General features: G+C 36.0%; 1 protein-coding gene across 1 annotated transcript; it reads left to right on the top strand.

Moving 5' to 3' along the window:
• Positions 1-4708: 4708 nt before the first annotated feature.
• Positions 4709-10736, top strand: LOC134801057 (uncharacterized). The gene is made up of 4 exons (XM_063773585.1): positions 4709-4847; positions 7000-7144; positions 8825-8919; positions 10666-10736. The coding sequence occupies exons 1-4, from the start codon at positions 4829-4831 to the stop codon at positions 10695-10697; spliced, it is 291 nt and encodes a 96-aa protein (XP_063629655.1). The 5' UTR covers positions 4709-4828; the 3' UTR covers positions 10698-10736.
• The last annotated feature ends 3130 nt before the right edge of the window (positions 10737-13866 follow it).

The raw sequence follows: 13866 nt of genomic DNA, 5'->3' as shown, positions 1-13866 counted from the left end.
TTTTTTTTCAACCGTTTTATTATCTAACAGGGATTTTGAAGTCGATAAACCTGAAAGAAATAAAAAACAGTTTTCGGTAGCATATGTTATTAGCTTTCATTTGGTACTATTTCCTTCAGAATTGCATGAAAATTGGAAAAGTTATTGAGCGGAGAGCCAAATATGTTTAGTATTTAAGAAACTAAAGTGCTTGCTATTTCCAAGCTAAACACGAGATACTTGAATTTGTGTAGAATCGTTCTGAGATTTTCGGGCAGTAAACTACACAGAAAACATTTTATGCCTGTACAAAGTTTAATATACAAGAATAACAAAAAATAAAGTCTGTATAAGCTTAATTTTATCGCCTTTAACATAATGGTATAAACAGATGTTACATTTTAGACCAAATATCTAACAAAACTGACAAATTACGTTTTTTTGCTCTCCTCAAAAATTTGTCAAAACTGGGTTACTTGTTTTCTGCTTAGGGCAGCCGACCAGTTAGATCGCTCTTAGAGTCTGGCTACTGAAATATTACACAAATGTTTGGCGGGAAATTCAAAAAATCTTGGGCTGGTCACACTTTGTATAGTAGGAATTATAGTTTTGATACTAGAAATTATTTTTGATTTTCTGTGCACACGTAAGGTACCTAAGGATATAAGTTAAATATACGTTGACGTGCACTCAAAGTCAGCTCACATAATTTCTACCACTATGTAAAGTACAGTCAACGATAAACACGTATGTTAACACTTTCTCACCATATACCATTGTAACAAAGCGAAAAATGAAATGTAGTGTAAATGAGACCTAGCTCGATAATACCGTAATATTAATCCATCACCAAAAAAATACATAAGTACTACGCCAAATATCCTTTTTTTTTATTATTTATGTATGTTGAGAATGGGTTACATAGGCTTAAATTAATTGCTACTCTAGTAGACTCTACCTCACCAGACTCTACCTTTTCAGGCGTACAATACATTTCAGGACGACACATGCAATCACATTATATAATATCAATTTAATATAATTATAACTTTTTTTTTTTTTGTTAGCCTGGTTAAGTGTCCCACTGCTGGGCAAAGGCCTCCCCTCGCTCCCTCCACTCAACCCTGTCTTTTGTAGTTTCCCGCCAATCCAGACAAAATACGTCCAAGTCGTCCAGCCATCTCCTTTTCGGTCTGCCTGCACTCCGGCTAGCACCATCTATGGTGTTCCGTGGGTCCCACTCCGTAACCATTTTGGCCCACCTTTCAGGGTGCATGCGGCAGACATGTCCAGCCCAGTCCCACTTAAGCTTAGCGGTCTTGACACCTACATCTACAACTCTAGTTCTGAAGCGCAGTTCCGTGTTTCTGATTCTATCAGTCCTGCGAACACCCAGTATACTGCGCTCCATCGCTCGCTGGCAAACCTTGAGTTTGGACTTCAAAGCCTCAGTCAATGACCATGTCTGAGCACCATAGGTTAGGATAAGCAGGATACACATGTCGATGAGTTTGCGCTTGAGACACAGGGGAAGGTCACCCTTCAATAGCGCCTTCATGGACCAGAAGCTCTCCAGAGCTGGTCCATAATTATAACTAACTTAGATAAATAAAAAATAAAATCAAAATTAAATTAACATGTCATATATCTAGTTGTCATTAATAAATTCGTTTATACTGTAATAACATTTCTGTATGAGCCATTTTTAACAAGTTCTTAAATTTATTAAAATTACATTCCTTCAAACATGTCCGGTAACTTATTATAAATGGTTATACACATACAGTACGCATTTTTGGAGGAAAGTGCTAGCTTGATAAATGCTAAGTATCAAAATATTTATAGAGCACCAACCTCCTAATTTGTTTACATTTGTTTAAGAGTTGTAAACATTGCAGTTTTTCGTTATACAGCGCTACACGTTGACTTCGCACATTGTCGTAATTATTTACGAGCTTAAATAATAGTTTACGAAGCTGTCTCAGTATAGACATTATTAATATTATTTAAAATAAACCCCTTATAAACCGCAAACAATTTGAATGAATGACATAAATTAACAACTGACTTTTAGCATTTTTTTTAATCATAGACAAGTGGTGATACAACAACGAAATATCTGTCAACAATTTTTGGCTAGCCAGACTCTAACAAATGAACTAGCGAAGCTTACCAATCGGTGTTTTTATTTTTAAATTCTTTCCTTTATATAAATAGATGTGTAATAATGAATACACGGATTTGTAGCGACACTAACAAAATATTAAATCTTTTTTCCTACTTTTTGACCTGTTCAAAAACCACCATTATTAACCGCAACCGACGTTAAGCAGCCATATAACCCGCTTTTTGAATACTTGTCGGTTTTATCTCTGTCCCTTTTTGCGGAAAACAACATAAAAATCTGCTTTTTTACCCAGACTTGATATACTTTGTGATAAAACATAGCCGTCTGAAATAATGATGAGAGTTTAAAAAGAGCCTTTGCAGAAAATGTTCAGTGCCTCTGTCTTTATTCGAGGATACGCGTTTCTGCTTTCAAAGGTACTGATAATAAGAAAGTCTTTTATCTTAGTCTTGTAATCCCAATTACTTACGGTCGAATACCACTAAGAGAGTAACTTTCTGATATTATTAGATAAGTTAATGATACTGATAAACAAGCTTTGTCGTCAGTGACAAAAACGAACTACAATTAAAGAACACCAATACCTAACGAAAAACAATAGAATGTATCACAAAAAGCCGTCTTTAATGATTTATGTCATCTTTATAATGTGTGTAAAAAAATATTACGATTCATTTTTCGAAACAATAATGCGTAATTTTTTTTATATTATTGAAAATACCTACTATAAATAGTAGTGCACTGGCGAATTTAAAAATGTATCTACTTAAATAAACAACAGTAGCTATTTTTTTTTTACAAAAAGCCATAAATTGAATCGTTACTTTTGGTGCTGACTGTAAATATTCTTGTAAAGCCTGCTCCACACTCGTGCGCGAATCGCGGCGCGAAGCCGCGAACGCGAGTAAATATGGAGTCGATTTCGCAGATCTGCGAACTCGACTCCACACTCGCGTTCGCGGCTCGAAGCCGCGATTCGCGCACGAGTGAGGAGCGGTCTTTACAAAACGCACTTCGATGTTTACATTAAAAGGGCCTGCACCATAAACAAGATAGAAAATCACGTCTATTACGAATAACATTGACCTTTTGCTTCTTGTAACTATAAAAACAAATACAGATACATTTACTAGAGATGGGCCGAATATTCGATAATTATTCGGTATTCAACATATTCGGCAAATTTTCAATATTATTATTCGGCCAAATTTTTTATAGGTATTATTGTTTGTCTTGTTGCAACACTGTAAAATCTAACCTCTAGTTTTTCTAGTACTGTCTTCATTAGATTACGTTTTCCCGTATTTTATTAATTAATACACATTATAGGATTTAATAAGACATGTTAGGTAATTGTTGAATCCATAGGATGTTTTGATTTTAGTTTTAGTTTTTACCAGGCTTCACTGAAAATCAGCGGCACGTGGGTGGTCCTAGGATTCACACTTTGAGCACAATTATTTATGTTCTGCTGTTGAATGAATTAATGTATTATGTTGTTTTTTGTGCTAATAAATATTTCTAATTCTTTAGGGTGTGTTAAAAATTGTATTTGTGAGTTGAGGGCCTTTTGACCTGTTTGTACTAGGGAATTGCCTTCGAGCGATTCACCTTTAGCTGCTTATACAAACAGCAACACTCCAGCCTAACCTGTACATCGGTGGACCTTATTACAAAAGGCATAAAGTCCACCGATGTACAGTTAACAGTGTGGGCAACGGTACAATTGAAGCGTTTCAAATGGTTTATTATAATGATACGGCTGAACTTAATCATTCGGCCGAATACTCGGCCAAATATTGGTATTCGGCAAACCCCATATTCGGTCCATCTCTAACATTTACACAAACCGAGGTGCCAATGGCATTATGGGCAAACCTGATTGAAACCAGGAATCGGTTACATTTGTTTATTTACAATCACGCTTTTTTTGGAACTTCATAAATACGGACGCCGTTTGCACCAATAAATGGGTATTTCTACCGTGTTTTGTATTTACATCTGCTCATAACATTGAGAATTGAGAATATATTTATACCGGATGAAAAATCAAAACTTCTTTCCAGAACTGATGTCGGAAATATAATAATACCAGATTGTTACCACGTGTTTGTCTGCGTGGAATAATAATGATGACTGATAAAAACTATCCTATGTCCTTCCTCGAAACTAGGTAAGTAAATCAAAAATTAATCACGGGGTCATTATTAAGTGTAACTTAAAAAACTTACGGATAAATTCTGTCTGGTTTAATTTATTGCCCGTATTGGAATTGGAGCGTTCCACGGGCTGTCCCGTATTATTTTCTGTGTTGCGACTTTTTTTCGGCATTTAAAGCAGGTGATTATTTTTCTGTGCATAATTTTTGACCATTTGTCATAGAAAAGGAAACTCTTATACCTGCAAATCTTCAGAAAATTCGCATTCATACGGGACAACGGTAGATAATTTCATGGAATGCTCCAAATATACGTGCGAAAAATAAAGAAAAAGTTATTATATTTAGCTGTATTTTCGGATTTTTAGCTCCAATAGTTCATGTTACGTTACCTTTAGCTATAGCAACATTTTTACTGTTTGAACGATTTTTACCTACAACAGAAACTACTATTATAAACTCGTCTTGAAATAAACTTTTAAACCGTGTGAATTTATTGAACTGAAACTGTTGGCGATCTCTGATTCATAAATGTTTATGTTCAGTGCGCGTGAGTTGCCGATATGGGTTGGTGGTTAGTGGGTAAAGTATTGTGAAATCTGTACCTACGATAAAATGTAATAGTAGAACTCGCTTACTTACCATCACGTATTACGATTTCTGGTCCTTTCAATCTTGTTCTCATACATTTTTTCACGTTTAAAAGATGACTCACGTTAGACCGGGGCTTGGCCGGGCCGGAGCTTCCGGAGCTCCGTTTTCTATGGAAACCAACACGTGATCACCGAATAGCCGTCATAGAAAATAATATGTTGGGCGCCTCGGCCCGCGCACGGCCCGGTCTAGCGTAAATCATCCTTAAAAGGTTTATTTCTGCTTAAAATGCCCGCAGAATCTGCTTAAGCGGGTTCCACTATATTTCGGTGTTTAGGTTATATTATACCTAAACCTATAGTTCAGTAAGTTTAGAGGTCATAGCCAATATTAAAATCATTTCTCGACAATATTATAGTCAGTTAAAAAGGGAAAAAATCATATCCACATTATTTAGGTTTCGATTTGCATTTTTAAATGACTCCGAGATTTCAACTTTTTTCTTATTTTTATAGTTTACCTTTTAAGTGGCGACTTCACTAAAAATCTCTTTAATTACTTCTCTTTAAATAAAGCGCCTGCAAGAAGTTTTCAAGCAAAAGTTTTCTCAAGTGATCTTCATAACTGTTCTAAAAGTGTGTTGATACTAACGGCCCTATTCGAACTTTAAGATACGTCAATTAATAGATCTAGTAACGATATGGATTAAATATATGTGTCAGTGTCAAAAGTGACGTTTTTGTTTGAAGAAACGTCACATTTGACACTGACACATCCAATCCATATCGTTTCTAGATCTATTAATTGACGTATCTTAAAGTTCCAATTGGGCCGTAAGTACGTCTTAGTTTTCTATTACAATATGTAGTAAAAGTAACTTCAGGTATCACGTGTGTTAAAATGTGTGTAAAATTTATACATTATACCTAAGTATCCATTTTGTCAGTACTTGAGTCACAGAAAGAATACCTGCATATACCTCTAACTAAGGAGTGGTTAATTTTTAATATATTGTCCACAGAAGTGACCTTTTTAATAAAATGTGTAATGGGTCAAAATCCTTTTCGTTGTCTTGTTTTACGTCCCCAAAAAATGTGACAGAGTGGAGCTTTTTGTAAGGCGTGAAATATAGTTTTTAATTTTTCTCAAGAGAATTATAGTCTACAACTGGAAGGACCTTCGAGCAACACCGGCTTTCGACACATCGGAAGGGAGGGGCCCAAGCGATATCTCACCGTACAAATCTTTCTGCCATTTTTCGCGGGGGGAAAGGTGCACACAGTCGCACTTCTCACACACTTACATACAAAATCCAATCTGTAATGACGACACAAATACATAGAAAATGACACACGTCAAAGACAAATCTTGCAAACCTCGATCTCTTTTTGTGTACGGACGAGTGACAAGTGTCACAACACGCACACTAACACATTTTCGTTGAAGTATGTTATTGTATTCTGAGAGATGAGAAGTCGGATTTGTCGCTCGACCGATCCGCAATTTGTACTGAGCGAGCAAAATCGATAAATCCAACAATTACATGAGACTAAAATATAATAATTGTGTTTGAATGTAATTAAACGTATGATATGTAAAAAAAAATATTACATGTGAAATGTAACACTTTCTTTTTGTAAATTTGATGTCCCCGACCTCTTTTTATAACAAAAAACCGAGCAAACAGGCATTTTTGTGCAGCAGTGTTCACGCGCGCGTCTGGACTCGGTCTAGTGAAAAATCCAAGTGCAACTAGTTTTATTACCCGCGCTAGATTAGATTGACGCGCTAATCTTGTACCTCGGCAGAGGGGAAATAGTGCGAATGCCGCCTCCCTTCCGTGTTGCTCGAAGGGAAGGACATGCGATAGCACTCTACTTTTTTATTTATTTGATAAGAGACAAAAATAGAAGCGTGACAGAGTGAGTGGTCAGAGAAAAGACAATGAAAAGACTTTTGACCTGGCGGCCTAGCCAAGGTGACGATCGCTTGCGCTTCGCCATCGAATCGCTTTTTGTCTCTCTATCACTCTTCCATAATAGTGTGACAGTTGTGTTTTGTTCGCTATGTAGCATTAGCGATTGGCAATATTGGCATGTTGTCTACGGGATCTATTTAATGAGAACCCCTCTTGTTCTAGTATTGTCGTGTCTCGTGGTGGTATCAGCAAGGTACCAGTACCGCCCAACCGTGATCAACTACCCGAAAAACTCGGCGTTTTGGGCCACAGACTTCTTCGTACACGGCTGCAAGACTTTCCTCAACAAATGCGCTCAGTCGTACAAGTGAGTAAAGATGACATTCGGATTATGACCGCAGCAGCGCTGCTGTTGCAGCCGTGCAGCAGTTATGGTGGTAGGGACTTCGAGCAACACCGGGAAGGGAGTCGGCATTCGTACTATTTCTCTTCTGCCGAAGCACATGCCCAACTGGGCATGCACACAACTAGCGCGGTGCTTATTGTGACTCATGCGTACACAAAAACAGATCGAGGTGTGCAAGTATGTGACGTGTGTCATTATTTATGTATTTGTGTCGTCATTACAAATTGGATTTCGTATGTAGTGAGTGAGAAGTGCGTTTTAAGGTTATAAATTCAATGGAGATGACATCTCTCACCGTACCCGCGGTGTTTGAAAAATACTATAAAGCAATTAAAATATTGCAATGTAACTGGAATTATATCACAAAGTAACCCATTTTTATAGTTTTTAGTGTAGTTATGAATGTTTAAACAAAAATATCCGTTTAACAAATTATTTACGTAACCCGTTCTAGAATCATTTCCATCCGCCCGCTAGAAAAATATTATTGTAGATAATCATTGCAAATTTACTACTTTGCCCACGTTCGATAATTGTGTAATGTTTGCTATGTAAGTTATTACTCGATGTAGACAAAAAAGAAATAAATTTGGATTATTTTCTTCTTAATTTATATATACGAATAAATATGAAAGTATTTAGTTTTGCTTAGGTAAGTTACATGATACATAGTACATACAGTTTTCACATATCCTAAATACAAAAAAGCGGCCAAGTGCGAGTCGGACTCGCCCATGAAGGGTTCCGTAGCAGCAAGTAACATAATAAAATTGCGGTTTACGATTTACGACGTATTAAAAAAAACTACTTGCTAGATCTAGATCAAACCAATTTTCGGTGGAAGTTTGCATGGTAATGTATGTACATTATATATTTTTTTTTAGTTTTATCATTCTCTTATTTTAGAAGTTACAGAGGGGGGGGGGGACACACATTTTACCACTTTGGAAGTACCTCTGACGCAAACTATTCAGTTTAGAAAAAAAAAATATTACAAACCACAATATCATTTTTGAAAACCTATACATAGATACCCCACACGTATGGGTTTGATGAAAAAAAAATTTTGAGTTTCAGTTCCAAGTATGGGGAACCACCAAAAAATTTTTTTTTTCTATTTTTGTGTGAAAATCTTAATGCAGTTCACAGAATACATCTACTTACCAAGTTTCAACAGTATAGTTCTTATAGTTTCGGAAAAAAGTGGCTGTGACATACGGACGGACAGACAGACAGACAGACATGACGAATCCATAAGGGTTCCGTTTTTTGCCATTTGGCTACGGAACCCTAAAAAGGTAATAAATAGGTAGGTACCCTTTCGGAGAAGTTGATCACATTTTTGAGGAACCACTTTCGAGGTAAGTCACTTACTTTCTTACACCACCATTCTGTGGATGTCTCTTTTGAGATATGGTAGATAGGTCACTTACTTAGGACATCACTTTCTGGGTATGTCATATTCGCAATGGGTAATTTTTTTAAATTGTCGTTTTCAAAAAAAGTTATTGAATTATTTTGACATTTGAATTTTAATAAAATTTCCATACAAAAGGACAGCTAATAATACAAAGCTAATCTTGAAAGATATTTCTATAAGATGAGTTATAATAAATAGTAATAAAACAATTTTTTTTTCAGAATGCAAACCGTCTGCGGCGTTTCATACAACGACGAATACAGAACCTTCCCAAACTACTGTGAAATGCAATACGTAAATTGCAACTCTTGGCGAAGTGAGTATCTCTCAATCATCGGCCACACTGTTAGCTGACAGTTCATAAACCTTATTCCAAAAGACATAAGGTCCACCAGTAAACAGTGTTTGTACGAATTTACATAATAATAGTCAATTTCACTTCTCAGAGGTCGTCCACAATGTGCAATGCAATACTACGTCCTACCTCATGTACAGATGTAGTGCATATTATTTTCACGGAAACGTACGAACGTGTCTTGCTATTTCAGTCAGTCTCGGTACAAAAAGTACTGAGGTTGACCGAAGTAGGATGACAAATACGAAAGTTTCCACCTTTCCCACTTTCCCCTATTCTTTCCTCTGGATTATTAATGTTTAGTCTTTTACCGGAGACGAGGGTGTTACCCAAACATTTATTCATAAGTCTGCATGATCTCAATAATGACTTTCGTGTTTCCAAAAACTTTAGCAGTCGTACCACAAACTCATTACATTTTGTTGGAAATCGAAGAATATTCAACGAGCTTTAAAGGGGCCCACTGATTAACAGTCCGCCGGACGGTATCGGCCTGTCAGTTGTTCGGAACTGTCAAAATTGTATTCTAACTGACAGGCCGATACCGTCCGCCGGACTGTTAATCAGTGGGCCCCTTAAGCAATTTGCTTTAATAGGAAAGGGGATAATCTATTCTCCATACAAACGTAGTCCTCATTTTCCTCCCTATTATATTGACATTATGGAAAATATTTTTACAGAATTTTATGTATTTTAGTCATAGCTATGCTCGACCGTTTGATTATTTTTAGTTTTTTTTTTATTATTATATTAGTTAGGAGCAAAAAACAGGTTTCGTACAAATTTTAAATGCTCCTAACTCTTATATAAATAATGAAAAAATCCAAAAAAGTATGTACATCAAATTGTGTAAAAATATTTTCAATAATGTTAATATCCAGAGAGGAAAATGTGGACTATGTTTGTATGGAAAGGCGGTTTTGGGACGATCGTCCCCTTTCATCATAAAACATTGTACCAAGTTATGATTGCCTTGTACCTTGCATGTTTGCTGGTATGCAGTATGCACTTCGACTACAGGGTGACTTTATGTCTTATCATGCTCTAAAGGGGCAAGATGTAGGTCATACTGAACTACTTTTACTATGGACACAACTTTTACCCGTAATCGTGAAAATTTAAATTGTTATTCCATACAAAATGACATGCTATTTGCCAAAATGTGTGGGACAGTAGATTTTTTATTGCATTTTTAAGGGTGACCTCCATAGTCAAAAATTGTTCAATATGACCTACATATTCACCCCTCAGAATATGGTCACTCGTAATAAAACCACTCTGTACATCATAAAAACAAGTCCGAGTTACTGCTAACTACCAGTAGCATGACTGCAGGTCAACGTATTCATGCTCTATACGTCATATACCAAGCTGGGTAGGTATATGACGTATAGAGTAACTTAGGTCGAGTTCGCAGTAAGCTAAACGTACTGGTGCTCGACGCGGTCCCAGTACATGTCATCTTGAAACTTAAGTCATTGTCAATAGAGGTGACAGCAGGGTGTCATATATTGGGCATTATGTCGAGCACTAGTCGGTACGTTTACCTTATCGGCCCCAATGACGTTTATGATATTCGTATTGCAAGTAGTGCAACTAGAGGATAGATATAATAGAAAAGATTTTCCCTTTTCCTTCCTGTGATTTTTTTTTCAGATTTACCCGTTTATTTTACTTGCCTTACTTTTTATTTTATTTTTATTTCAGATTGGCGAATTTTCAAGCGAGAGCCTTGCTAAGAATCCTTTAATAATTTTAAAATAAATTACTTCAATTAACTAATATTTTTTTATCCCTATGACATTTAAGAATACTCATTCATCATCATCATTCTAGCCTTCAGTCGCCCACTGCTGAGCATAGGCCTCTCTTCGTGTAAGAATATTATTGACGAACAAGTCTCAGACTGAGACTGCATGAGTTTTTCTCGAGAGTTCAACTCAGCTGAAACGTCCAAATTTAAGGTAAAAACAATGAAATTATATCGCGGTAGACCCGTTTGTGTAATTTTAAAAATGTGTACAAAAAGCGAGAGTTTAAAGTGTTATATCGTTACCATGTTGAATACCACGTATAAAAATTATAATAAAATTTAAATTGTACTTAAAAGTACTGCGCGAATCTCTTTTAAAATAAAACTCTCGGGTTTTATTAAATACGCAGCTGTTTCAGTTTGCACTAACAAACGCTTTTACTAGGTTCTTCAAAAGAATAAGTTTTTTAATTAAATTCGTCTAATACTTTGACGCCATAAAATACTTTTAGGGAGGGATAATCATAAACATGTATACGAATTTGAATCTGGTTCCACGGTCTTAAGTTTAAAATGTATACCTAATGGTATCAATAGAGGTGAAGTCATAAACCTTATTGCTCTATAAAGTAATCATTTAAGGAAAAAGAACAACTTTGACTGTTCTCTTAGATTAAGCCATACCTTTGCTACGTAAGAGGGAAGAACTGCTTTGCGATCCTAAGGTACTTTTTTGATGAAATTTTCATTTCCGGAGTAAACAGTTTCCACTAACTAAATCTTAATAAATCGCAGCCGTATTCGAACAATGAGATACGTCAAATACTAGATATTGAAACGATATGGATCGGATATGTCAGTGTCAAACAAGTGTCAAAACTGACGTTTTTGTTTGAAGAAACGTCAATTTTGACACCTGTTTGACAGTGACATATCCGATCCAAATCGTTTCAATATAGTATTTGACGTATCTCATTGTTCGAATACGGCTGTAACTTTGATTTTGAAGCGATTGACAGATCGCTTCAGCGTAATATATTCTAGGTTTATAGGTTTCGCTTTAAAAAAAAGGAAAACCTTTAAATCTAGTAATTCATTGCGTCAATAACGTACTAAAAACCATGGAGAATGGAAAATATTTAGAAGTGGAAAAACATTTTCTCTTTTAATGAAAAAAAAAATGCAATAATGCTAGAACAAACATACGTGTTACTTACAGTACCGTCTTTACCATAAAGGTACACGGGGCCCGTGCCCAGGGCCCCCATCCTCAGGGGGCCCCGAAGGACAGACAGTATCAGTATATTTGATTACCTATGCTAAATAGAAGATCATAGTAGAAATAAGTATGTTAGTTGAATTAGCTTCCGCATCACCAGCTCATTGCCGCTGATCAAAGAGAATAGATAGTATAGAGGGGTCCTGTCATAGTCAATTTTGTAGTCACAGTAAATTTACTGCCATCTATCGACACACGACTAAAACTCAAAATGAAAACGTATAAAACTATCGAAAAAAATTATATATATGGATAAATGATTTTATTATTTTTATATCATTTTGACCCATGTTCATTCACTGATACCTATGTGTTAAAATTGTTAAATATAAAACGGTGTCGTCAACGCCATCTAGCCGACCATAGGCCAAAGGTGTGTGCGCCATCTATCCGAGAATGACTTTTTCTTGATTTCCGAGGCACGTATTTTTCTTAGACTTTATTCATCTTATACGGAGTTACATATGTCTTTGCCGCTGATCTATATTTTAAAGACCTGTAGTGTATATATGTTATTTAAGACCTATTTTCACCGGTTCATCATATATATAAAATTGAAAAACCAGAACGGGATAAAAAACGAGGGAAGAAGCGAGATGGCGCCTTACAAATTTCTAAAAAAGTTTTTGACATGTTTCTCGAATACGACGCACGTATGATAAGAAAAACCTGTTCAAATCGATTATCTACATATGGGAATAGAACTAGACCATAAAAACTATCGCTTCCGATGCGTATTTAATTTACATTAAGGAAAAGAAATTTTCATAACAATCTTCATCGGCCATTTCTCGGCAACTCTCGGTTGCTTTCGTTTGGCGGTGCTACAGATTAGACCAAATAATCCGTAAGTTAAAGTAAACTAAATTATGTTTGTCATGTTGGTATACAGGTATTTCTGAGTTTTTTTTACACGAAGTAAAATAAAAAGTGCTGCCAACCTCAACCTTAGTCTATAGAGCCCATACGAGTGATTTATGTCATATATGACTTATCATTCTTATCAATTTGTATTTTGTTGTTTTAAATTTATTTTTGAGTTATATTATTCAGATTGACTTTCACGGCTTCGGCAAACATTGCTATTCGTCCGGGGAACGGGCTAAGAATGCTGAGATGGGCCAAAAATACAAAGTTGATAGTAAGTTATGTAGGTAGATTAAAGTGCATGTTCAGATGTTATTGAGCGACCTGATAAAAATAAGCAAATGTACAGTCAGCAGTCGGCCAAATATCGTAATATAATTTTGTTGCCATAGAAATAAGGATGTGGTCCGATATAGTGCCGAAATATTGAGAGACAAAAGCGGCTAAATTCAGTGGTGGCTCGGACACTTAGAGAGAATGGGAGAGGATCGTGTCGTCAAGAGAGCGCAGGTACTTGGGACAACAAAATGGGAGACGCCCGAGTGGACGTCCTAGGTACCGCTGAAACGACGTAGTTGCTCAAGACCTGCTCAACCTCGGCCATGGCGACTGGCGAGAGCTATCGCAAGACCGAGAGGACTAGACTACCTATGTTTATATGAAAAGGCGATTTAAGGGCGGTGGTCGTCCATATTCGTCTTAAGGCGAAAATTAATCTAATGAACGTTTTTGCAACTAGGCTTATAAGAACAAATAATAATTTTATCTTGAAACAAGTTTTAAATAAATACGTGTAGATGAAAAAATACAATCTTGCCTTTTATCAAATCACATCATTTTTTGACAAATTTGCGTATTGAGTTATCCAAATAACGGCTACAAATAAGAAATCCCTATCACAGTTTTAAACCCTGGCAGGGTTGAATACATAATAACATTATTTAATTATTTAACTAAATTATAACTAAATAATTATAACGGTATTTATTTAACTAAACATAAGACGAAC

This window comes from Cydia splendana, chromosome 21, assembly GCF_910591565.1.
Source record: "Cydia splendana chromosome 21, ilCydSple1.2, whole genome shotgun sequence".
Classification (NCBI taxonomy): Eukaryota; Metazoa; Arthropoda; class Insecta; order Lepidoptera; family Tortricidae; genus Cydia; species Cydia splendana.
The sequence above is the reverse complement of the archived record's forward strand: the minus strand, read 5'-3'. Positions and strand labels throughout refer to the sequence as shown.